The 23,688-nt window shown below is 40.2% G+C and overlaps 4 protein-coding genes across 4 annotated transcripts; 1 reads left to right on the forward strand and 3 right to left on the reverse strand.

Moving 5' to 3' along the window:
• Positions 1 to 4,221, reverse strand: tmem167b (transmembrane protein 167B). The gene is made up of 3 exons (XM_054617273.1): positions 4,092 to 4,221; positions 2,641 to 2,772; positions 1 to 2,162 (listed from the first exon to the last, which is right to left on the reverse strand). The coding sequence occupies exons 1-3, from the start codon at positions 4,099 to 4,101 to the stop codon at positions 2,080 to 2,082; spliced, it is 225 nt and encodes a 74-aa protein (XP_054473248.1). The 5' UTR covers positions 4,102 to 4,221; the 3' UTR covers positions 1 to 2,079.
• Positions 4,222 to 6,072: 1,851 nt separating this feature from the next.
• On the reverse strand, positions 6,073 to 9,958 carry b3galt6 (UDP-Gal:betaGal beta 1,3-galactosyltransferase polypeptide 6). Its single transcript, XM_054616281.1, has 2 exons — positions 9,678 to 9,958; positions 6,073 to 8,697 (listed from the first exon to the last, which is right to left on the reverse strand). Exon 2 carries the CDS (start codon positions 8,685 to 8,687, stop codon positions 7,668 to 7,670), a length of 1,020 nt encoding a protein of 339 aa, XP_054472256.1. The 5' UTR covers positions 8,688 to 8,697; positions 9,678 to 9,958; the 3' UTR covers positions 6,073 to 7,667.
• Positions 9,959 to 11,526: 1,568 nt separating this feature from the next.
• Positions 11,527 to 21,093, forward strand: dnajc16l (DnaJ (Hsp40) homolog, subfamily C, member 16 like). Its single transcript, XM_054616280.1, has 15 exons — positions 11,527 to 11,947; positions 12,123 to 12,189; positions 12,650 to 12,795; positions 13,748 to 13,923; positions 15,174 to 15,358; positions 15,555 to 15,659; positions 16,207 to 16,365; positions 16,496 to 16,626; positions 16,935 to 17,112; positions 17,227 to 17,409; positions 17,543 to 17,619; positions 17,909 to 17,989; positions 18,267 to 18,356; positions 18,705 to 18,875; positions 19,103 to 21,093. Exons 1-15 carry the CDS (start codon positions 11,760 to 11,762, stop codon positions 19,590 to 19,592), a joined length of 2,427 nt encoding a protein of 808 aa, XP_054472255.1. The 5' UTR covers positions 11,527 to 11,759; the 3' UTR covers positions 19,593 to 21,093.
• cdab (cytidine deaminase b) lies at positions 21,078 to 23,462 on the reverse strand. Its single transcript, XM_054616282.1, has 4 exons — positions 23,153 to 23,462; positions 22,054 to 22,165; positions 21,718 to 21,775; positions 21,078 to 21,567 (listed from the first exon to the last, which is right to left on the reverse strand). Exons 1-4 carry the CDS (start codon positions 23,337 to 23,339, stop codon positions 21,430 to 21,432), a joined length of 495 nt encoding a protein of 164 aa, XP_054472257.1. The 5' UTR covers positions 23,340 to 23,462; the 3' UTR covers positions 21,078 to 21,429.
• Between the last annotated feature and the right edge of the window lie 226 nt (positions 23,463 to 23,688).

Here is a 23,688-nt window from a genome sequence, read left to right on the forward strand (position 1 = left end):
AACGGAGTTACTGTTTAATTTTTATGAATGACACCTGTGAGTCAAAATGTCTGCTTTAAAATGGGTCTTTCCTATAAAATTACATTTAAAGTATCAGTCCAAAGCAGTGGAGTAAATAGTATAGTAAGTTAAAACATAAATTATGAAAATATGGCACAGTTATAAATCTGCTGGGAACAGGTGTCATGAAAACAAAGACTGTCGTGGCAAGGGCACTATTGGCAGAAGCCGCCAAGAGAATTAGGTGTCTTGCAAGTTTAATGGAGGTACAGGGTTTGTTGGGGGTGATGGGAGACACTGCAGACAGATACTGTTGCCTGCCTGCTTCTTTTGAATTGATTTGGTGGATTGTTTCCCTTTTTGTGAAGAAAAACAAACGCAATTGCACCCAATGGGATTTAAATCAAAACATTAAAACATGAAAAACCTCCAAAGGGACTGGTGCAATACATTGTATAAATACTGAATGCCACTAGAGACTTGACATTTTTTTTAAAAGACCACAAACACAGAAATTGTCTGAATGATGTTTTACTCAAAATTTCATTGCATCCCCTCTCAAAACAACTTATTCCTTTAAAAAATAAAATAAGGTGGCAGAATTAAACTCAGAATAACAGTATGTAATTAAGATGGGATAAGAAGCACCATCACTATTTGGCATTACATTTAAATGTTTAGGCAAGTTTGATGGAGATATCTAATTCAACAATATGTTGCAATAAACCTCTCAAAAGTATTCTTCTCTCTGCGATACTCTACAGTTGTGGTAGAACTTTGTCTTTTACGGGTCTTACAATTCACATTTTTATGACATTTAAAACATGTTATCGTATTAGATATCAAAGTAAATACAACATACACCTGTGTATTTCAAACCTAAAACAAAGCTTAAAGGAGCTATATGACAACATTCATAACATAAACATAGCGGGGCAATGGCATCCTGCGCAGAGAATGTAGTCACACTCCCTGTGTGCTGTAATTTTAACTTCTTTGTTCTTGTAGCTGGGCCGGCCACATGTGCATGTTAGAGCATTTGAGACTGGCTTGTCTTTAAAACTGTTGGTCCTCCCCGTTTCTTTCCCTGCCTGCCTTCATATGCATGTCCCACTGCTAATCGCCACCTAAAATCACCACTGCTCTGCACTGAGCACTACCTAGGCCGGGCGTGCATGGGACAGCAGGGTTTCTAACGTGGTTACTGCTGTTTACGCCGCCCCAAACGTGTCGGTGGGACGTTGGCCCCGCAGAAGCTAGGTAGCCATGGTCAGTGGCAGCACCGTGGGCACTGTTAGCCCCGTTAGCATTGCTAGCCAACGCCATGTCGGCTCCACTTGCGTGTTTGTTTGTGACGTGAGAGCCGTGTGAAGGCAATCCCGGCCCAGAATCAGAATTTTGCATACAGCTCCTTTAAGAGATGCCAAACAGCACTGTTGAGAAAAGGTAAGAGTTCTAAATAACGTAAAATATAGTGTACACAAGAACATCTTTATATATTAGCTTTGTTTATCTTCCCTTCCACCCTCGACACAAGAGGTGATACAGAAAAAAAAACAGCATAGCTGGGAGCAAGTAGAATTGATCATTTCTGGTTTGATCACACATAACCCCTGGCAAATCTCTACTGGTCATATCTTTTTCCAAATATATACAGTTAGGCTAATTTTAGGTTGTGTACAGATACAAGGTATAATACACACACTGCCCTTCAAACTTCTGCATCCTTCAATATAAATATGTATGGGGTGTGGATGGAGACAACAAACAGTGTTACCCTACAATAGAATGATACCATGTGACCCAACCGTCTATCTCCTCTGTAACAACTGCTGAGAAGATTCCGGATGCCCTTAATAGTTTGTAGTGCATACAAATTACCAGGGGAAGAGTTATGTACTCAGTCACCAGAGGGGGGCAGCACTGGCTAGTCTTTCTCATAGCTCCACAGGGCCAATGGGGTTTCATCGGTCAGGTAATCCAAGAGGTTTCCCCCAAAAAGGATTAGCACATGACCACGGTGAGGAGTCCATCCCTAGCCTGCACTCGTCCAGTGTCCTTTCCAGCCCAGCCTGACTATCATTTTAAGAAGACAACGTAGAACGCCATGGCCAAACAGGAAATTGCCACTGCAATGTGAAGCCGGGTCCCAATTACCGCAGCTGAGAAGAGAGTGAAGAAAATTACTGGTCAAATACAAACATACAAAACAAGGAGAATATAGCAAACTATGTAAACAGATGCCTTATGAGTGAGGTGAGTGTTGCATTACAGTGTGGTCTGTAAATATTTAGGCAGTGCCAAATTTTCTGTTGTTTTGACTAGTTACAACAGAACAATCCATTTTAAATGAAACAATGACTGAGATTTAAGTTCTGACTTTGAGCTTTAAGTGTTTTAACATGCGTTTACCTCTACATACATAGGCAATTTTTCCCCATTGGACAGCCTTGATAATTATTGCTTGCAGAGCAAAGGTGGAACTAACAACATTAAAAATGGTTTGGTTAAATTGACACATTTCACCCTTCAGATTTAAATTTGATGAAACTACTTGTTAAAGAATGGGTTCTCAAGTTTAAGATTATCCCATAGGGACATTTTGTATAGAAGTGACAGGTGTGTGTTGAATATATCTACCTTTGTAGAAGACGCCCCACACTCCTTTCTTCTCGGACAGCAGCCAGCTGTTGAGGCGGGGGACCTTCTTGAGGTATGCACAAGTGCAGATGAACAGCAGCCCAAAAACCAGGATGCCATCGAAAGAGTACACTATGGAAGGAGGGGAAGATATTATCACAAAGTGTGCCTTACCTGTCGGGTAGCTGAATGCATTAGTTACTCAGCTCATTCACACAGTACAAAAACAAAATCTGTTAGCTGAATTAAATGGGACAAAACTGTCACAGAAATCGAATATTCTTGAATGTGGAAAAAAACAAACATGATTTACGCATTAATTTAGACAGATGTGAGTTAATCAAATCATTAAAGTATTGCACAGATCAGCTTATATTTATGAATTTGAATAAGCCTCTTTGTAAGAGTAACCGTAAAGTGACAGACAAGAGAGAGGATGTCATGTTGGAACAAATACTACACTCCATAAGCAGTAACTAATGGAGCAACTGTTATAACACAAAACACTTATGGTTGATGTTTTTTTGTGCGTAAAATCCCAAACAACCATCTTTTAATGTCTGCACTCTAATGTCGATCTTTGTGGGAAAGATGCTGATGTTTCTTCTGCTTTAAGTCTGAAAGTGTATCCACTATTTGAAGTTGAGTTAATTCAAACACGAACACATCAACCCAGTTTTGTTGTGGACTTTCCCTTTACCATACATGTAACCTTACACGCTGTGTTGTTGGCTGTTACATCCAGTTTCTTGCAGCTGCAGCAACGTTCAAAATGTCGTGTACCAAAATCAGCGGGGACGAGGACAGAAAAGGGTCCATATTTTAAGAACTGACTTCAGTCAGCGTCCATGATAAGTATTTGTTCTTGCCTTCATAGGTTTGTGTTGTGGTCTAGGTCAGCCACCTGGATCTGCTAGCATTAGCCACTGATACTAATGGTAATTTGGTAATTTAGATTTCTTGGTAATTTAGATTTCTTGTGTTTGGGTGGTTGTTCAGTTTTAATAGATATTCTTAGATTTCATTATGATTAAATTAATTAATTAATTTAAATTCTTATTTTTTGTTTGTTTTTAGTGTTTTATTATTATTATATTTGATTATTGTGATTGTTCTACCCTGTGCAGCACCTTGAGATTTCTTTGTATTTTAAAGTGTGCTATATAAATAAAATCCATTATTATTATTATTATGATGATACCCTAACGTTAGCTAAAGCTAGTTAGCAAGAAAACCTTGCGATGTTAGCCTGACTGTTACTCACATTAGCAAGTTTGAAATAACTTGAACAATTGTGCAAAAAAACCTGCAATTGTAACAAACGAGTGGTGTGTTGACAGTGTTGACCAGGGCCACGTCCGCAGCTAGCATAGCTCCCTGGTTAGCTCTCCGTCCAAGAGGACGTTCTGCTGCTGACACTTCTTAGCTCGTTGAATAATACAAGACCTTACCATTTGTCATATTCACAGTTTGCTGTTCGACGACGTATAATGACTGTTATGTTTCCCAATTGATCAGACCATCATTTAAAGTGGAGATGCAGTGGTCTACTTCGCTTCGCAGTCACTCGGTTGACATTTCCGGTTTCAGTGCTTTACGACGTTCTCTTACGCTTTACGGCGTTCTCTTACGCTTTACGGCTGTAGCGTTGCTGCCATCTGCTGGCATGTATGAGTTACAGCTCCCTGTGCAGCAGGCTGGCAATGAAATGTATCTATAAATCACTTTATTGATAACATTACATTACATTACATTACAGTCATTTAGCAGACGCTTTTATCCAAAGCGACTTACATTCAGTAGTATATTACATATATTGCAATAATAGTTAAAAAAGTTAAAAATAGTTAAAATAGTTGTTTTTTTTTCTCTGTCTGTAAATATAATATTTCAGTTATTGTTGTTTTTTCTACTGTTTTTTTTTTTTTTGCTTATTTATAATACTTGTTTTATTTTATTTTTATTTTTTATTTTTAGCTTGTCTTCTTCTACTATGTCTCTTGTGTGCACTTTACGCTATGCTGTTGTAAGTCTGCAAATTTCCCCGCTGCGGGACTAATAAAGGATTATCTTATCTTATCTTATCTTCACCCATTCACACACTGATGACAGGCTACCATACAAGGTGCCACCATCAGACTCCAACTAACATTCATCATCCAGTCCACACCGATGGCAAGCCTTCAGGAGCAACTTGGGGTTAAGTGTCTTGCCCAAGGACACATCGACTGCCGAAGCCGGGTATCGAACCACCGACCCTCTGATTGGAGAACAATGGATAAACAATGAAAAGATGCACATGTTGTAGGCTATCTCAATCATCTGATACTTACTATATCCACGTAACCATGGTAGCTCAGGGCAACCTTCATCTCAGTTTAAAGGCGACAGAAGCCAATGCTTAAGTGTACAGCAGTTACTTTTTTGATGTGAACTTACTCCTAAAATATATTACATGCAACACAACCAAGATAACAAAACAGAGACATATTTGGAAAAAGAGATACCGAATGTTTGCATGTTTATAGCCTATAAGGCCCTTATCAAGGTAATTCTGCAGTTGTTAGGATAATGTACTGCCAGAAAAGAGACAGGACTGGACACATAGACATGCTGCACATGACAGGCATAAAAGCACACTGAGCTAGTCCCTATTTGACATGGATGCAGCGCAATAGCCTGCAATAGAAGGATGACATACGCAGGATTAAGAAAGTGGTAAAAAATGCTGACTCTGCTGCAGCTCAGAACCTGGATACACCTTCTGTGGTAAAGAGGGATAAGTGAGGATTAAATTGAGCTTCACCCACACACTACAATGAGCTGACACCACTGTACAGTCACCTCCACCTCATTCCCCGAGGTCCACCATGGAGCAAATTGTGCTGACAGTCATAAACCATTCCAGAGTGCTTTATGTCTAAATAACTTCAGTCTCAGCCAGTCAAGAGGGTTCTGAATCAGGGTACCTGCACTGCCTGTAAGACCCATTCTAACCACCTTTTGTCACTTTACAATTTGTTCAACACTAACCCAGATAGAGTCTTTACAATTTTTTGAATATTTTGTTAAATATCCAACAGTTTATCTGTTATACTGTGCATGTGCTCTTTTCTACCATCATTGTTTCAAACCCACTGAATAGACTCACACCCTTATCATTATAGTTTTTTGCATATCAGTATCTTTTATGTATCAATTAGTCACAATTTATTTATTTACAATAAAGACGGTTAACATGGAACGCAGACAAGTTCACACTGTATGTTGTCAGTTAAAAATACCATGGATTGACAACTGCATTTATTTCAGATTAGAATAATCAAAATTCATCAGTGCTATTTTAAGGCGTGCTTAATGTTTAAGCGCAAATGGATTGTGTGAATTCAGATGGCAGTTTAAAGATGTTAAATCCTCCTGTAAAAAGGGTTTCCTCTCAAATATGAGTTGTGTACAGATATGAGGCCCAAAAGTGTTTTTTACACTAGAATCATTCCTACATATAATTGCATTGAAAGTTAGGTTATTGTATTTTTGTAATATTGTTTAGAAAACATTTCATCAAGTCCCCTTGAAGCTGTTCTGCCTTTGGTAGAGAATCTTCAAAGTTGTATGCATTTGACTGTGACATATACTTTAAAAAAATGAATATATAAGACTAGAAGTGACAAGAATACATTATTTCTTTAATAAAACATCGAGGGAGGCTGACCATGTACGTAAAAACAAACAGTGAAACTTAGGTTATATTGAATTGCAATCTGCTAGTGACAACACTGATAAAAAAAAGTAATGTCATAATTCACAAAAACGTTAACCGCCGTCATAGAAACAAGCTTGGACGTAGCTCGTTTTGCAGCATTCATCAACTGTTGGTGCTCCAACATATCGTACCCTTTAATCAATGCTGTACACATTTCACAAGTTTCTGGAGACAGCTACCGAGTTCACAGGGTAAGTTCAAGTTGAGGAGCTTAACATCAGCAAAAAATACAGTAATTGAACAACGGTTTATGGACTTTAAAACTATATTTCTTGTTTTAAAAAAGTGACCAAGTGCCAGCTGGTAGTGTATATCAAGTTTCTCAATCTGAATCTGTGGTGCACTGCAATCAACCATTTACAAATAACCTTGACCTAAACCTTAAAGTGGGACCGTCTCCTCATAAAGGCTCCAGTATAAGGAATAAGAAGGCCTGCCGAATAAAACACATTAAACCGTTTTCTCTTACACATTCTTTTCACCTCCAAACACATGAAACCTTGTTGTACCATCACCCGTAAACAAAAGTTTTACAATTAAAAAGTGTACATTTCTTGCCCATTCATTCTGTGATTATACATGACCCCACCCCCGACACATTTATAAATACAAATTCAACTCACGAGCAGCAACAACGGCCAATGTGCTTCCGTCCCAACTCAACACCAGTGTGTTGTTTGCTGCAGAATAAATTAACAATAAATAAAATACCAATAAAAAATGCTTTTACCAATAATGTAGACATCATGGCAGGGTAAGATTCTCCAGTCCGCGTCGCGCTGTACTATGTACATCACTGAAATAACCTTAAAACATATCCCGTAGTGTTGGAAAATATCTAGCAAAAGGTACAACCGAAGAAGCACAGACAGAGGAGAGAAATAGACCATCAATGTGGTAAACTGGCATTAAGGAGAGCACTGACATGAGAATGGGTTCAAATAACGAGGCCTAAGGAGTTTACAGGCCGAAAATGACACAAGGCTGAAGTTGGCTTCTTGTTCGAGATTTAAGAGATAATACTTTTAAATCCCATTAGCTTTTTTTTGGTGTTTTCGCAAAAAGAAAAAAGGGTCTCCGAATCTGAAATGGGCTTTTTATCAACATTAAGGCATTTACTTTGTTGTCTGGACCTTGTTACGTAACTTTAAATGGTGTATCACTGCAGAATTAGCTAAAAAGCATTATCCTTTCATTTTTTCCTGACTCGGAGGATACCAATCAGAAGCCAACTTCAGGGCCTTTTAAAAAAGATAAATGAATATTAAGGAATGCCATCCTTCCTTTGGCAGCACTGTGAGGGTGGCACACTCCAGTCATAAATATAGGACAGTCGCAGCTTAACCTCCTCCTTGCAGAGCCTGCCGTCACGCTGCAGAGTCTGGTGTTTTTCCAACATGTCCTCCAGACTCTGCTTATGTGTCACCAGGTATTTGTTGTTGCATCCACGAGATTTATACTCTGTATCAAAGCGTGGGTCATGTGTCCGCCGAACATCCAATGGTGCCAGCCAGGCGCCCAGCGACACATCCTCACTCTGCCAAGACTTGAAGTAGCCTGCATTAAGATGCACATATCGTACCAGGTCAGCCGAGAGGAAGTAGCCCCCACCCAGTGCGTAGGGCAGGTAGTAGTCACAAAGCTCCCAAGAGCTTTCCCGCCACTTCCCGGCAGTTTTCACTCGCCCTTTCCCTGAGAAGAAGCCCCAGTAGAACCGGTTGGGCTCTTTCCCCTTCAGCTCGTCCTTAAGGAGGTCCAAACGAGCAAATGTGTCATCATCTGCTTTGAGGACAAACTTGAACTCCACATTCTGGTCCAGCCAGGAGTACATGTGCAGCAGCTTGAGTGTTAAGTTCTCGTAAGAATCTCGCAAGTCAGGCAGTAGGAGCAAGTCCTTGTGCCGCCCTTGCTCTGTGTTAAGGTTCTGAAGGTCCTCACTGGATAGACCTTGAGTTCCGACCACAAACATAGCCAGAACATCAGAGTCCCGCTTGGCCAGCCAGGTGCTGCGGATGATGCTCCTACGCTCTGTGTACTTAGGTCCGGTTGTGATGAGGACCACCAGGAATGCCGACAAGTCTTTGGACGTGGAAGCTGGATTGTGCTGCTCTGGACGGGATGGCAAAGCATTGGCACGAGGGGCCAGGCCTGGAGGATCCTGGTGGCCCTGTTTCAGGGTTTCTGAGGTACATTTAGCCAAGAAGACCAGAACCACAGCAAAGCTGCACACAGTGCCGATGACCAGGGCCGTCTTGTGGCGGCACACTAATCGCAACAGATTCATGGTGCTGAGTCTGGGGTGGAAAACACAAAAGACTGGTAGCGTTAATGTAGTTCAAATCATCAAGTTAATAATCACAACACCCAAATAAGACTGCAAATACTTCCTGCAAGCATTATCAGAAAACTTTGGGTGGCTTAATCATAACTGAAAAATCTACAACAGGACTAAATAATTGCAGACGTAAACAAACATGTATTGGCACCAGGAAGATGTCTAGTGTTGTCTATAGGTTTGATTGTAGTAACTACTACATGGCATTAAAATGTAAGCGTTTTGAAGTTATGTTGATCAGAGTCTTTGCTTTGAATAGGGAGGCTGTGGCGTAGTGGAGAGCAAGGTAGTTCTCCAATCAGAGGGTCGGTGGTTCGATACCCGGCTTCGGCAGTCGATGTGTCCTTGGGCAAGACACTTAACCCCAAGTTGCTCCTGAAGGCTTGCCATCGGTGTGGACTGGATGATGAATGTTAGTTAGAGTCTGATGGTGGCACCTTGATGGTAGCCTGTCATCAGTGTGTGAATGGGTGAATGATATGTAACATACTACTGACTGTAAGTCGCTTTGGATAAAAGCGTCTGCTAAATGACTGTGACTATTCGTAGTAGTTTGTAGCACTTACTATATTCGGATTAGTCTGTTGCAATTATTGTTCTCGTAGTAATTTGCCTCTGCACTATACTTTTGCTCTGGTTTCTGCTTTGAGATGCTTGTTTAAGAAAGGAGATGCACTTATGACTTCTGGTGACTAGTAGTTCTCTTGAATACCTATGTTGAATACACTTCCTGTAAGTCGCTTTGGATAAAAGCGTCTGCTAAATGACTGTAATGTAATGTAATGTAATGTGTAATGTAATGTAATGTAATGTAATGAATATCGGTAGCTCATGAGCAAGTAAACAAAATAGTAACGTTTAGCAAACTCACATCAGCTACACAACCCACTGTACACTGTAAATAACCTTATGTCTGGTGGCAATGTATTTGTTAGTTACCTTAGCTGATTGAAACGTTCCTGTCCTGTGAGTGGTGCAGATGCAGCTTTGCAGGGCCAACGAGATCTACTGAGAGAAGAGCCTGTGCGCACTTTGGAAGCTCACTCTGCTGGATGCAAACACACACAGGCTGCTCATACTGGTCTACACAGGCGATGGGAACCAGACAGTGTCGGTCAGGTGGGTCACATCGCTCGCTGGGTGAGTTGAGCCAGGGATCTGTCTGCTCATCATTTGGTATTTTGGGGTAAAAACCGAATCAGCTCTGTGTGGCAGTGAAGAGGAGGAAGCGGAAGTGAAGTGAAGGGAAATACAATAACGCAAAATAAAAAAAAAAAAAACACTGGGTATTTTTCTGTTTTCTTTATATAACTTGTTGTTATTATTAGAACATAAAAACTACACTAAAGGAAATGGACTAACCTCAAGCTTAACAAGGAATGTTTGCCAAGAACTGTTATGACATCACAATTACACTTACCGTTATATTAAAAAAAATCTGTAATCAGAAAAAAATATTTGATGAAGGAGGATGAAATGAAGGAGCATCAATAAAGGAATATAATAATAATAATAATCAGTGTGTGGACAGCTGCTGTCTGGCGCATGCGCGTTGTGTCTAGAGAACAAGACCGGACGTTACTTTTTTGTTTCAAAATAAAATCACATAAGTAGCCTTTTGGAATTAGGTAACTGCAATTATTATAGTTTTACTTTTATAGGTATAGGTGAATTCGTATTTGTTTACTTGAATTCGTATTTGTTTACTGCACTTATCCTATTCGTAGTAGTTTGTAGCACTTATTATATTCGTATTAGTCTGTTGCAATTATTGTTTTCGTAGTAATTTGCCTCTGCACTATACTTTTGCTCTGGTTTATGCTTTAAGATGCTTGTTTAAGAAAGGAGATGCACTTATGACTTCTGGTGACTAGTAGTTCTCTTGAATACCTATGTTGAATACACTTCCTGTAAGTCGCTTTGGATAAAAGCGTCTGCTAAATGACTGTAATGTGTAATGTAATGTTAAAAGTTCCAAATTGCTTGATATATGTTTTGCTTTTACTTCGATTGGATAAATTAAGTATATTAAAAAATGCATCATAGTGCTGTTGATAAATACAAAGATCAAATTCAATGAAGAAATGGTGCTGATGTGGGCTGATATCCAAACACAATTACATTTTTTTAGCACTACTTGTGGACATTTCACAACAATATGCAAAACTGCCATTTTGTGTCTTTCAACAGTATATATAATGTTACATAATCTGATCTCTTAGGGCAATGTGATTTCATTAATTGCCCCAAAATGTACCATTTTCACAGTTCATTTGTATTATAATTATTATACTATCTTTATTTTGTTGTATAGTATGTGTTCTATCTTTATTTTGTTGTATAGTATGTGTATTTATTGTCTGTGTCTGTGTAGTTGTATAGTATGTGTATTTATTGTCTGTGTCTGTGTAGTTGTATAGTATGTGTATTTATTGTCTGTGTAGTTGTATAGTATGTGTATTTATTGTCTGTGTAGTTGTATAGTATGTGTATTTATTGTCTGTGTAGTTGTATAGTATGTGTATTTATTGTCTGTGTAGTTGTATAGTATGTGTATTTATTGTCTGTGTAGTTGTATAGTATGTGTATTTATTGTCTGTGTAGTTGTATAGTATGTGTATTTATTGTCTGTGTAGTTATGTATTTATTGTATTGTATAGTATTTTATTGTCTGTGTCTGTGTAGTTGAGCTGCTGCAACACTTGAATTTCCCCCATGGGGATCAATAAAGGAATATATAATATAAGAGGGTTAAGGGGACTTTTATTTTGAAATTCACAAGCGGAAGGTTAATGCTTCACTGCGGTTATGACGCTAACGATTTACAATGGCCTCATCGTAGTAAAACACCAGTATATCGTCTCTATTTAACCTAACATTCACGAAGTCAGCGTACCATAGCATGTAAGCTCTTATCTGGACACATTGGTCCGTAACAGAGCAGCCGTGTGACATTACTTCACCGGGCTAGCTCGGTGGCTAGCTAGCTAACGTTAGCGGTGGACGAGGACACCACCAGAGATGACGCTTAGGAGGATCCGCAGACATCCTCGGGCATGTCCACTCCTGCTCGCCGTCTTTCTGTTCGTTTTGAGTGAGCAGGTGGTGAGAGCAGCGTCTGAATATGACCCCTACAAAATCCTGGGTGTCAGCAGGAGTGCCAGTCAAGCAGAAGTCAAAAGAGCATACAAGAACCTTGCCAAAGAATGGTGAGTGATTGACAGCTGGTCTCCTCTGAGGGTAGGCCAGCCCACCTTCACTGCAGCAGATTAGCCCATATTCAGTCTGACACCTGGACATGTGCTTGTTATCCCACACATCACATCACTTGTAATCCTGTGTGACCCAGTAGTGACTCATGATGTTGTGTGTGTGCTTTTCTAGGCACCCAGACAAGAACAAGGACCCTAAAGCTGAGGACATGTTCATCAAGGTTTCTAAGTCATACGAGGTGGGTGGAAATGCATCACTACATTACATTACATTACAGTCATTTAGCAGACGCTTTTATCCAAAGCGACTTACAGTCAGTAGTATATTACATATCATTCACCCATTCACACACTGATGACAGGCTACCATCAAGGTGCCACCATCAGACTCTAACTAACATTCATCATCCAGTCCACACCGATGGCAAGCCTTCAGGAGCAACTTGGGGTTAAGTATCTTGCCCAAGGACACATCGACTGCCGAAGCCGGGTATCGAACCACCGACCTTCTGATTGGAGAACTACCTTGCTCTCCACTACATAACATGAAACGTGACTATTTCATACCAGCTCCAGCTGACATCCAGTGTTCTTTCTATGAGTCCGTTTCACTTTCAGTATCATGGTCTTTCTGCGGTTGATATAACATAAATGACACAGTCCTCTCACTTGTGTCTTTTCATGCTCTCTTGCACACAGATTCTGTCCAACGAAGAGCGAAGGTCCAACTTTGACCGCTATGGACAGATGGATGAGAACCAGCCCTTTGGACAGTCACAGCATCAAGGTTTCCGCGGCTTCCACAACAGCTTTTACTTTGATGAGTCTTTCTTCCATTTCCCCAGGTACAGGTTTAGATTTGTTTTCTCATCATCATCATCATCATCATCATTGAAGTAGTTGCCATTTAGTTAGGCAATTCTTCAACATGTCTCATTGTTGCATGCTTGTGAATGTGCTATTGGTAGAGGAGTACATGAGAAATGTCGATCTCAAAACAAGGACTTTCAAAATCCAAGCACCAACATGCTTAGGACCAAATCCTGTTTGATAAGGGGACAAGTCCCTTTTTTCCGCCACTAATTACAAAACATGTATTACTCCATAGCCTCATAACTGGGTTCCCAAATATTTATTTTTCCCAGCATGCTCCTCTGTCCAGTCCATAGTGAGTGGTGTAGGTTGGGCACCTCCTTGTGTTTGCTTTTGGTTATTGATAATAATAGATCACTACTGTCACACATTTTTAGATGCAAGCAGGTATGGTCCCATTCCTAGACTTTGGTCATATCTTGAAAACTTTTATTTATTCTACTGCCTCTCAATCACCAGTAAATGGATGACAGATTAATTGAATACCAATCAGTTGCTGGCTGTAGCTTCTTAAATGTGAGGATGAAGTTATTTTTCCACTTTTCATACCATTGTGAATGGTATACCTTTTCAGTCAAGCAGAATAAGCAAAATAAGCATTTAAAGACATCAACTTGAGCTCTGCTTACCTAAGAGTGGAATTTGAGTAATTAGAAATGAAAAAGATTTGCTAGATGCAGACTTAATGTGCTCAGTTGTCAGCTTAACGTTCTTATATCTAGATTTTGAGACTTGAAGGAGAAACATCGTTGACATCTTTTGTTAGATTAACAAACTAAAGTAACTTCCTATTGAAATTCCCATGTTGATTTGTTTTTCTTGAGAAGGCTTTCTACCTCTACCCAGCGTGGTGCACCAAGATTAAGAATGAGTAAGAGAATGTTTACTCATGGGCTCATTGTCTGGTTCCCAACCCTCCTCCAGGTCCAGGGACTTTGCAGACAGCAAGTACCTCCTTCACCACGCACAGTTTAACAGCGATGTCCTTCCAGACAGCTACAAGAGGCCGTACCTAATCAAGGTGACCTCTGAGTGGTGCTTTGCGTGTATCCACATTGAGCCTGTGTGGAAGGAGACGGTGCTGGAGCTGGAGCCACTGGGTAAGTCTGCTGTCACTGGACTCCCAGTAGTCCTCCAACACACTCTCAGAATCAGGGTTTCCCTAAAAGCATCATAACATAAGGTTGATGTTTGCTCAGTGGCAGGCCATTAGGACGAATGTAATTCTAAGTGTTAAGATGCTTTACAAAGAGCCAGCCATTTCATTAATTATTCGTTAGGGTTTATTTGTTCTTTTTTTGTTCCTTGAACAAAGAGTAAAGCCAAGGGAGGAATTCAACTCACAATTGTCTGGCACTGGAGATTAATTTAAAATTGTTGAGTTAATTCTTCTTATAAGAAGAAACAGCCCTGAAGATGTATTCTCATTCTCAGACTGTAATAACTAAGTGGCCTGCCTTGGAAAAAAATACTTCATATTTATGTACCAAATGGCTGATGCTAGTCATCAGTCATAACCAGTGGAATTGTATAAAGTATGGATGAATTTGTAGCTTTTGCCTTAAAGTGGCATTATTTACATTTTTGGTCGCTTTGGAGCATAAAAAACAGACCCGTCTCAATATAATGCAGACCCGGAACTTTGACCTTGATGCCTAAACATATAATTGGAACAATACATCAACGAGCTGCCCTCCGAGGTTTGTCATTATAAGCGACACCTCTCACATTTCACCCATTGTTCTTATAAAAATAAACAATGACTGACTCAGAAGCAAAGCTGTCTAAACATAGCCCTTTTTTCAGAGTGATAGAAATCGGCTTTGGCTCTGTCACTGCGGTGGTATGGATACACAGGATTCTGTTAGACACTAAAAACAGATGTATGCATCTTTTATGAACTCTGTCCATTAGGCAGTCCGTCACTAATTTTGGAGACTTGAGTTAAAATCCCACTGCTTGGAGTGCTTCTTTTCAGAGACTTTGAGTGCCTCTGTTTGGTGAAAGAGACAATTCTCTTTAAAATAGGATTCACATTTGTCGTGTCTATTATTATACTACTCAGTTTTAATATGTGAATTTGAGTCCCTACTTGAACAGCATCCAATCAATTGTGATTTCGCTGGAATATAGGGGCATTTGCTGCTACATTCACCTCGGACTCATTCAAGAATGAAACTAAATGTCTATGAGCCCACAGTTATGTCACCAGTTTGATATCAGAATTGTCAGTAGGAAGGCAGCTCTCTTTGCTTGCCTAAATTGAAATGTTTCATTCATTGAGAGTACACTTGTGTTTTGCTCTACTGTATCAGGTACAATAGCAGTCATTTTTTTACTATTACATCAGGTGTTGGCATTGGCATTGTGGACCTTGGTTATGAGCGTCGCCTTGCCAACCAGCTGGGGGCTCACCGCGCTCCCTCCATCATTGGGCTGGTGAACGGTAGGGTGACCTTCTTCCATCACGCTGTGGTACGAGAGCATCTGCGACAGTTCATTGAGGACCTGCTGCCCCAAAAACTGGTGGAAAAGGTAATTGACGTAAATATAGTACAACAACGTGTGTATCTTCAAAGGATTATAATTCAGATAATTGGATTTTTTTGTTTCTCAGATGATTATATTAGAAGATTTTGGCCTGATTTTGTTATCGTATATTTACAAGAGGCACCCTGTTATTTAATTCAGCAAAAATGCATTTATGAACTAATTACTGTTGCTTCTCCAGATCACAGATGACAACTACCTGGCTTTTCTGGATAGCTGGCCTGCGGAAAATAAGCCCAGTGTTCTCTTGTTTGACCAAGTCCCCATTGTTCCCCTACTCTATAAAGTAAGCAATGTATCACACACACACACACACACACACACACACACACACACACACACACACACACACACACACACACACACACAGGCACACAAGTGTTGCACTAATTAGACTAAATGTTAGAGTGGAAAACGGAAAGCTGTGCAGCGTGGCTCTTCAAGTGATTTACACCAATACACAAGAGAGCAGATAGATTAGATCCGGATGGCAACTACAGCCACATGTGTTCGAGCATCTGTTTGACTAATGAATAGAATATTTCCATTATTATTATTATAATACTCTTTAACCTAACACAATCAATGGTACTTGCAATATTGTTTCGATAACTCAATGTCAATAAATGTGTTTGATAGAGACAGACAAAGAATAATTCAGGGACAGTTGTGAGAACACAGTTTCAACCAATCACAATTCCTAGTTATAAGTATTTAATGTATACAGTTATGAGTTTATATAAAAGCAGCTTTCATTCTCTTTCGTAAACTTTCTTCTATTTGCTTTAATGTATTTATTTTTGACGCTCTCATCTTCCCACTCCGCTCTCCAGTTAACAGCGTTTGCCTTCAGAGACTATGTAAGTTTCGGCTTCGTGGACCAGGGTGAAACACACAACACTCGGATACTGCGGCAGTTCAACATAAACACGTACGCCCCCACCATGCTGCTGTTTAAGGAGGATTCAGAAAAGCCTGTTGACATCATACAGGTACAAAAATAAAGAAGTGACCCATCCGAGTGTTGCAGTTGCAATTATTGTCATTTTGCAAAACTTCACACCTACTCAAATGTTTCTTGCAGTTACCCCCTTCAAACCCTCTGCACTTTATCTTTTTCAGGCCAGAGGGATGAAGCGACAGATCATGGACGAGTTTGTCTCCAACAACAAGTTCCTGCAGGTGCCTCGCCTGGTCAACCAGCAGCTTTTTGATGAGCTGTGCCCTGTCAAGCAGTTCCATCGACGGAGGAAGTAAGACATTTTATGAGTCCTTAGCCGATGGTCCTGTAGTTTATGTATTATCTCTGAAATTGATCCCTTGTGTAATAAGACTTGATCCAAAGAGGCGTCTCTCCGCCACCTGTCTACTGCTGCTGGATTGTTGTAGAAAGGAGAGAAAAATATGAGCCTGATTTGACTATTAACATCATGTGACAACTGTAAGAAGGCGAAATCCAAACAGAACTGTTGGACAGGCCTTTTAATGGTTGTCACTCTGAACTGAAATGTTGTGAAGGTAGGCTGCTGCAGCAGGTGAATTGACCGTGAATGGTTTGCAGGTACTGTGTGCTGCTGATCACAGGGGAGGACCAAGCCTTTCTTCCAGGCAATAAGGCCTTCCTAGACTTCGCATCAGTTAACAGAAAGGACGTGCTGCGCTTTGCATACGTCTACCAGCGTCAGCAGCAGCCTCTCTGTCAGGCACTGCTCCATAATCAGGTTGCAGTCCCACCTCAGGTCAGTGACAGAAACATCCAATGTATGACACAAATGAGAAATAGAATGTTTCAGTCATGTGTCGGATAACCAATAGGTTCTTTCTAAGACTCTGCATTTTAACAACACTGACAGGTGGTGATTCTTGAGAGGCGGAGCCATGCTGGAAAGGTCATGTACCGCTCAGTGAGTGGTGGCTGGAACGGCAGTGAGGAAGACAAGTACCGCCTGCACGAACAGCTGGAACTCCTTCAGAAAGACCCCACCTACCTGAGCTCAGACGCCACCCTGCCAGAGCTCAACAACGAGATGGCCCCTGTAAGACACTGCAGACACACACTCACCTTAGTTATCAGATTAGTGGGCTGGGGCTGTTGAGGGTGGAAAAAATCAACTGAAGGTATGTTTGGATTAATCCCATTGTTTTTTGTTTCATTTTCAACCTCCACAGATTTTTATTATTCAGTGGATCAATGCAGCCTACGATTACATCGTTCAAATATATGATGACCTTCTTTACTCAAACTGGTAAGTTTGCAGAGAGTCTGCAACATTTATTGTTAGAGAAAGACAGACAACATAGTGTACTTTCTTAAATGTATCAAATTTACTATGCATCAAGATGTCATAATAACCTGATGGGGGGGGGCTCTGTAGGCATGCATTTAGTGTGTCCCATCGTAGCTGTTATGCACCCATTCAAAAATGTAACTACAATTAAAGGTTAGAGGCAGACTGAAAGGAGTGTTATTGTTTGATATGGCCTGCTGCGTGTTCTCTCCTAAAAGTTTCAAAAACATTTTTTTCTGTTCTCAAGGCGAGAGATGATGCCCATACTGTCGCTGATCTTCTCCGCTCTCTTCATTCTTTTTGGCACCGTCATCATTCAGGCCTTCAGGTGAGCGCGGCGTGACCCTTTTTTATTCTGCAATATTATAATCATGGGCCCAAACATTTAAAATGTGAAATTAACACTAAACTTACACTTAATGGTACGGACTACATTTACAATAGAAATGTTTTATTCAGCATCCTTTCATCTTATTTGTCACCTAGTTCTACATGATTAGTCCTGATTTTGATGTCGAGTGAGACAAATCCTGGCTAGATAGTGTTTCCCCGAAGGAGATATTAGTACCCATACTGATAATTCCCTTTTTGTGGTGCTTTTCTAGTGAGCCAGGTGAGAGCAAACCCCGGAAACCAAAGCCAAAGGAGCCACCACAAACCGAGGAAGATGCATCAAGTCGAGCCAGCACTTCAAGGTAATGTAGTGAAGTGACCACAAGATGGAAACTGAATACACCAGATAACAGAACCACAGCCGAAAGCCTGTTTTACAAAAGGACACCAATGAACAGTTTGACTGAATGATTATTTTGCAGTTGAATAGGTTTGGACCACATCTTTGATTTACTAATGATCTATCCACTATGCAATATTTCTCATGAAGTCTCAGTTGAGTAATTGCACTTTATCTGCTGAAGATAAACCGTATTGTCCTGATAATCACCGTATGTGTGGATCTACAGTATGTTGTAATTGATTTATGTTGGTCAGTTGGTTTTTCATTTTCTTTCCCCTCCCTGTATCTTTCTCATTGGTCCATGAAGCCGTCCTCCTAAGAAGGACTTTGTGGAAGTGACGGAGCTGACGGACATCACGTACATCAGCAACCTGGTCAAGCTGAGGCCCGGCCACATCAACGTAGTGCTGGTGCTCACCAACGCCTCCAAGAATGCTCTGCTCAGGAAATTTGCCAAGGAGGTTTTTTCTTTCTCTGGGTAAGGCTCAGCACTGCACAACATTTTGAAAAGTTTCTCTTATCATTCGTTTCTATTAGTTTTTCATAAAAAAAAGAATCATTTTGTGTCTACTTGCCTCAGTGCTTTGCAGTTGTTTGCGTTTTGAGGGTATATCATGAAATTATTTAAACATAATGTATTTTTTTTGTATATGGACCTTGTCCTCTAAAATGCCATAGTAACCCTAAACCCCTCTGCCACTACAGGACTCAGACTCTCCACTTCTCCTTCCTCAACGCTGATAAGCACCGCCACTGGATGCCATCACTCGTTCGCTCAACCGCTGACGCTATGCAGAGCGAGGGCCATTCGGACGAGGACGAGGAGTCTCCAGACTACGCTGGCCACGTCCTGGCCCTCAACGGCCACAAGAAATACTTTTGCCTCTTTAGACCCGTCTTCACAGGGGACGATCCCAACGACTCCTCATCTGAGACCTCGTTCTCCTCTGACAGCAGGAGAAAGTCCCGGTCCAGGTCCAGGTCCAGCTCCCACTCTCGATCCAGATCCCATTCCAGGGAGGATGGGGCAGGACCCAAGAGGGGCTCCAGTAGGGCCACCAGCATAGAAGTCCACCATAAGCTTGACAGGCTGGGACTGTGGATGGAGAGGCTAATGGAGGGCACGCTACCCAGATTACAGGTCCCTGCATGGCCCTCCCTTGGTCAAACCACTAACTCCTTCACAGAGAGCTGAGGTCAAAGTAAAAAAAGATTGAATGGTAGGAGATACACGTTGTGGTTCTGTGTCCTGATTACGTTCTTCAGCAGAAAAAAAAAAGAAAAGCAGAACTACGTTGCAGTTTTCAAATCATTATTTCATTTCTCTTTCGAAGAGGTAGGTTCCTGCAGTGAACTGTTGCAACCTATTTACAGAATTATTTTATCTGTTAAATGGTGAGAAGCAGGTGAAAATTGAGGGCATAGAGTAGTGTGCTACCACAAACCTTTAAAATGTGCATATTGTAGCAAAGGTACAAAGTATGCACTGCATGATGCTGCTTCATGTTTTCTGTACAGACCGACAGAAGGAGGAAAAAGCAGACTCAATAGGAAAACAACAAACGCTGTAGTACATACATACATACATACATAGTCAATCTTCACACACCTAGAGATCATGTTGAAGGTTGTGTACTTATCCCCCACAAACAGCCAATAAGCATCATGGAACAGACGAAGGCTGTAGCTAGCTGTGTGTGTTACAGATTAACTCTTCGTTTGTTTTCCTCTCTTTTTATCTCTTGCCTCAGTAAGTTCATTATGATATCATACAGCTCGGAAAAAGTGCAATTGTTTCGCTCCACTTAAGTCCCTTGAACCACCTAGAGCCTCTTAAATTTGCTTTCAGCCTGAAACCATTGTTTCGGTTGATAGCCCCCTATCATGAGTTATTACTTGGCAGTAGTTTTATTAATAATAAAGACTTGGAAACTGAGCCTGATTAAGTAAGTTTATAGAAGAATATTTGTCTTTTTTACTTTTAGGAGCCTTCAGTTGAACTTGATTATTGACCACCTTTGTTTGCTGTTGGATGGATCTGACGACCGTTTTTATTCTAGGAATTGAGACGGACAATAATCAACTCGCATAACACAATTAACATTTTAGTATATTTTAAAATATGGTTCATGATTCAATAGGATTCTTCCTGGTGTTTTCAGCTCAGACCAAATTTCTATGTCTTGCTGCTGTTTGTTTAGGGATTCAACATTAAATATGCTACCAGCCAAGTTACTGATAAAGCTAAATATCATCTTGAGTAAGTGGTGCCCAAAAGGTTAAAATCTGACTTTTTGTCTTTACACTTGCTGTTTTATTTGGGACTGGTTTCACTTTTTTTTAAAAGTTCATGTAGATTGTCTGAATCAGGGTTAAAGGATAAATCATAACCTATATATACTTGCCCTTTTTTTAAGCCTGTGCCATTAAACCACTGTAAATGTCAATGCATGGAATATGTAGACCTAAAATCACTAAAACAGTGAATTTGCACTGGCAGCTGAAATGCTTCACCTCGTCTCTCTCCTCTTACTCTGTAGTTGAATAATAATTTGCTGCTCAACAAATAATATTTGCAGTACACTGTAACCTGTATTCCTTATTTACTTCTTGTATGCCCTTTGATCTTCATTTGTGTCGATATTAAGTGTAAATTATTAAAATAAACTCCTTTTAAAACCGGTTATTTATTAAAATGTGTGGTTATGATATGTCATTTTCTATCATGCCTCCTCAAACCAAATATTTGTATAAAACAATACAGCATTTAATATGTTAATGTAAGTAAGTACATGGATCACTACTTAATGCATTTTCCAGTTAATAATAGTTTAACAGTTAGCTTCATGTGTATAAGAGTGTATATATAAAGTAAATGTAAATATGTGATGTTCAGCAGATAATAAAAAGAGCAAAAATGTGCCATAAATAGAACTCCTGCTTAACATTAACTTTCGGCAGCATTTTAATTATACACCATGCATGTGAACAACACTTGTGTCTATGTGTGTGTTTCATACAACAACACAGGCTCAGTACTCAGGAATGTCAAACACTTTCTTCATGGACAGTTCTTCAGGCCCAAAGGAGACAGGTAGAAGCTCGTCCACAGTCATCTTCAGGTACGAGCCGTCAGGCTTTGACAGGTACACCTCACAGTTTAATCCGAACTGAGAGGAAAATAACATAAAAAATTAAATATAGCAAGTAGTCAAGTCCTCTCAAAGCATCCCTTGTGCCTATACGGAAAAGTTAACAGAAATATATCATCATAAACTGGAAACTAAAAGCTCTTTCGAAAACGTTATATAACATTATACCTCTCTTATGAACTGCCTGCAGCCACCACAGGGGGAGATGAACTTCTCTTTCAGGTCACTGCAAAGAACACGCAATTTTTAACACAAATACATTGTAGCCTCTAACATCCAACTTTTTCTTGCTTCACTTTTTGGTAAACCAACTCTTGAAGTTTTACCAGAGTTTTACATAAGACAGATTTGTCTTGTGTGAAATAATGTGGGAGTTTGATAAGGTTCCATGATGTGCAGAAATAAAGTGAACACAGTTTTTTCATGGTTTGGTAATAGAGTAATGGTGACCGCCTGGATGGATGCTGACGCCTTGAACATATTACTTAGAAGCCGACACATTACCTGGCAATTGCAATTGCCTTGAAACTTCTGTAGCCTTCTGACACTGCTTTTGAGATAGCATTCCTTTCAGCACATGCACCCAGATTGTAACATGCATTCTCCACATTGCAACCTGCCAGGGATACAAGCAGAGTCATGAGTTATTTAAGTGCATTTCAGAAAAAGGAAACGTACACAAAAAGAAGCTGTCTGCCATCAAAAGGGGCTGTCTATTTACTTCTTGTCTCCTGGTCAAACAGTTACTCAACAGGTCATTGCACTAACAGCAGTTTGACATGCTATTTTCCCAGCTGAGGTACACGTGACTCGCTTTCTACAGTCAAGCACCATAAACAGGAGAGTCACGTTCTTTGCCTCGTTGTTGGGGAGGATTTGACATCCCTGACCTTTCCTCACCGAGTCCAGTCATTTCAACTGCCTATTGTCAGGTAATCATTAACATAGTACAGCAGAATGACACCGATCAAGCAAATGATCAACTTCCTTCTACTTTTGGTGGAATTCTGTTACTTCTCACATTACATTACATTACATTACAGTCATTTAGCAGACGCTTTTATCCAAAGCGACTTACAGGAAGTGTATTCAACATAGGTATTCAAGAGAACTACTAGTCACCAGAAGTCATAAGTGCATCTCCTTTCTTAAACAAGCATCTTAAAGCATAAACCAGAGCAAAAGTATAGTGCAGAGGCAAATTACTACGAAAACAATAATTGCAACAGACTAATACGAATATAATAAGTGCTACAAACTACTACGAATAGGATAAGTGCAGTAAACAAATACGAATTCAATAAGTGCAGCGAACTGATACGAATGCAATAAATGCTACGAGGAAGACTCAGGGTGGTACTTCTTGAAGAGGTGAGTTTTCAGTCTGCGCCTAAAGATGGGTCAAATGATCTCATCCAACAAAAAAGAAGCAAGAGAAGAATCAGAGTCAAACACAAATTGTGAAATTCCATGGCTCTGATTTGTTCCCTGCTTGCTATATGGTAAACTTTTACAATGCTTTCTCAAATAATTCTTTAAAGTCTACATAATGGCAAACAACTTGAAAGATTCGTTTTAGGAAAACACTTGTTGTCTATCTTACCTGTAATCACACAGTTGTCTAGGGTCAGGAGAGCAGCTCCCACTCTGAAGTTGCTGTAAGGACAGTAGGCTTGCTGCTTTGCCTCCTGAGACTTCTGGATCAGCTTCTTGACTGTTTCCTGAGACAAGTGTCCTGAGCTATGGTCCTTAATATGCATCAACCCACCACTGAACTCAACTTGGTCCATGATTGCTCTTGGGTCTGGTAAGGCTGTTTTGGAATCGGTGAATGAGTTAAATGTAGCTCAGCTTTAAATGGGAGTGGGACAGAGGGAAAGGGAGAGGGAGCAGTCACAGCCAGTCACAGCCAGTCACTGGCTAGAATGCCAAAATGCTGTCATAACGTAATGGGAGGTGACTCTGTTGTTGCTATTATTCATATATAGGAAGTCTTGGCAGGATGTTGTGACTCACCTGTATGACAAAAACAATTTTCCTAATAACTATTTTTCCTTATGGTGTACAGGGGTCTGATGGATAACCAATAACAGCGGAGACAGTTTTAGAAAATATGTATCTTTATTGTTATGTCCAGCT

This window comes from Anoplopoma fimbria, chromosome 17 (genome assembly GCF_027596085.1).
Source record: "Anoplopoma fimbria isolate UVic2021 breed Golden Eagle Sablefish chromosome 17, Afim_UVic_2022, whole genome shotgun sequence".
Classification (NCBI taxonomy): Eukaryota; Metazoa; Chordata; class Actinopteri; order Perciformes; family Anoplopomatidae; genus Anoplopoma; species Anoplopoma fimbria.

Excerpts from the sequence above, each read along its gene's own strand:
- tmem167b (XM_054617273.1), bottom strand. Across the intron at positions 2,163-2,640 it reads GTGGGGCGTCTTCTACAAAG|CTGCGGTAATTGGGACCCGG; the intron begins GTAGATATATTC and ends CTCTCTTCTCAG.
- b3galt6 (XM_054616281.1), bottom strand. The coding sequence starts at position 8,687 with ATGAATCTGTTGCGATTAGTGTGCCGCCACAAGACGGCCCTGGTCATC.
- dnajc16l (XM_054616280.1), top strand. The coding sequence starts at position 11,760 with ATGACGCTTAGGAGGATCCGCAGACATCCTCGGGCATGTCCACTCCTG. Across the intron at positions 17,620-17,908 it reads GACCTTCTTTACTCAAACTG|GCGAGAGATGATGCCCATAC; the intron begins GTAAGTTTGCAG and ends TCTGTTCTCAAG. Across the intron at positions 18,357-18,704 it reads AGTCGAGCCAGCACTTCAAG|CCGTCCTCCTAAGAAGGACT; the intron begins GTAATGTAGTGA and ends TGGTCCATGAAG.
- cdab (XM_054616282.1), bottom strand. The coding sequence starts at position 23,339 with ATGGACCAAGTTGAGTTCAGTGGTGGGTTGATGCATATTAAGGACCAT. Across the intron at positions 22,166-23,152 it reads AGACAACTGTGTGATTACAG|GTTGCAATGTGGAGAATGCA; the intron begins GTAAGATAGACA and ends TATCCCTGGCAG. Across the intron at positions 21,776-22,053 it reads AAGGCAATTGCAATTGCCAG|TGACCTGAAAGAGAAGTTCA; the intron begins GTAATGTGTCGG and ends TGTTCTTTGCAG.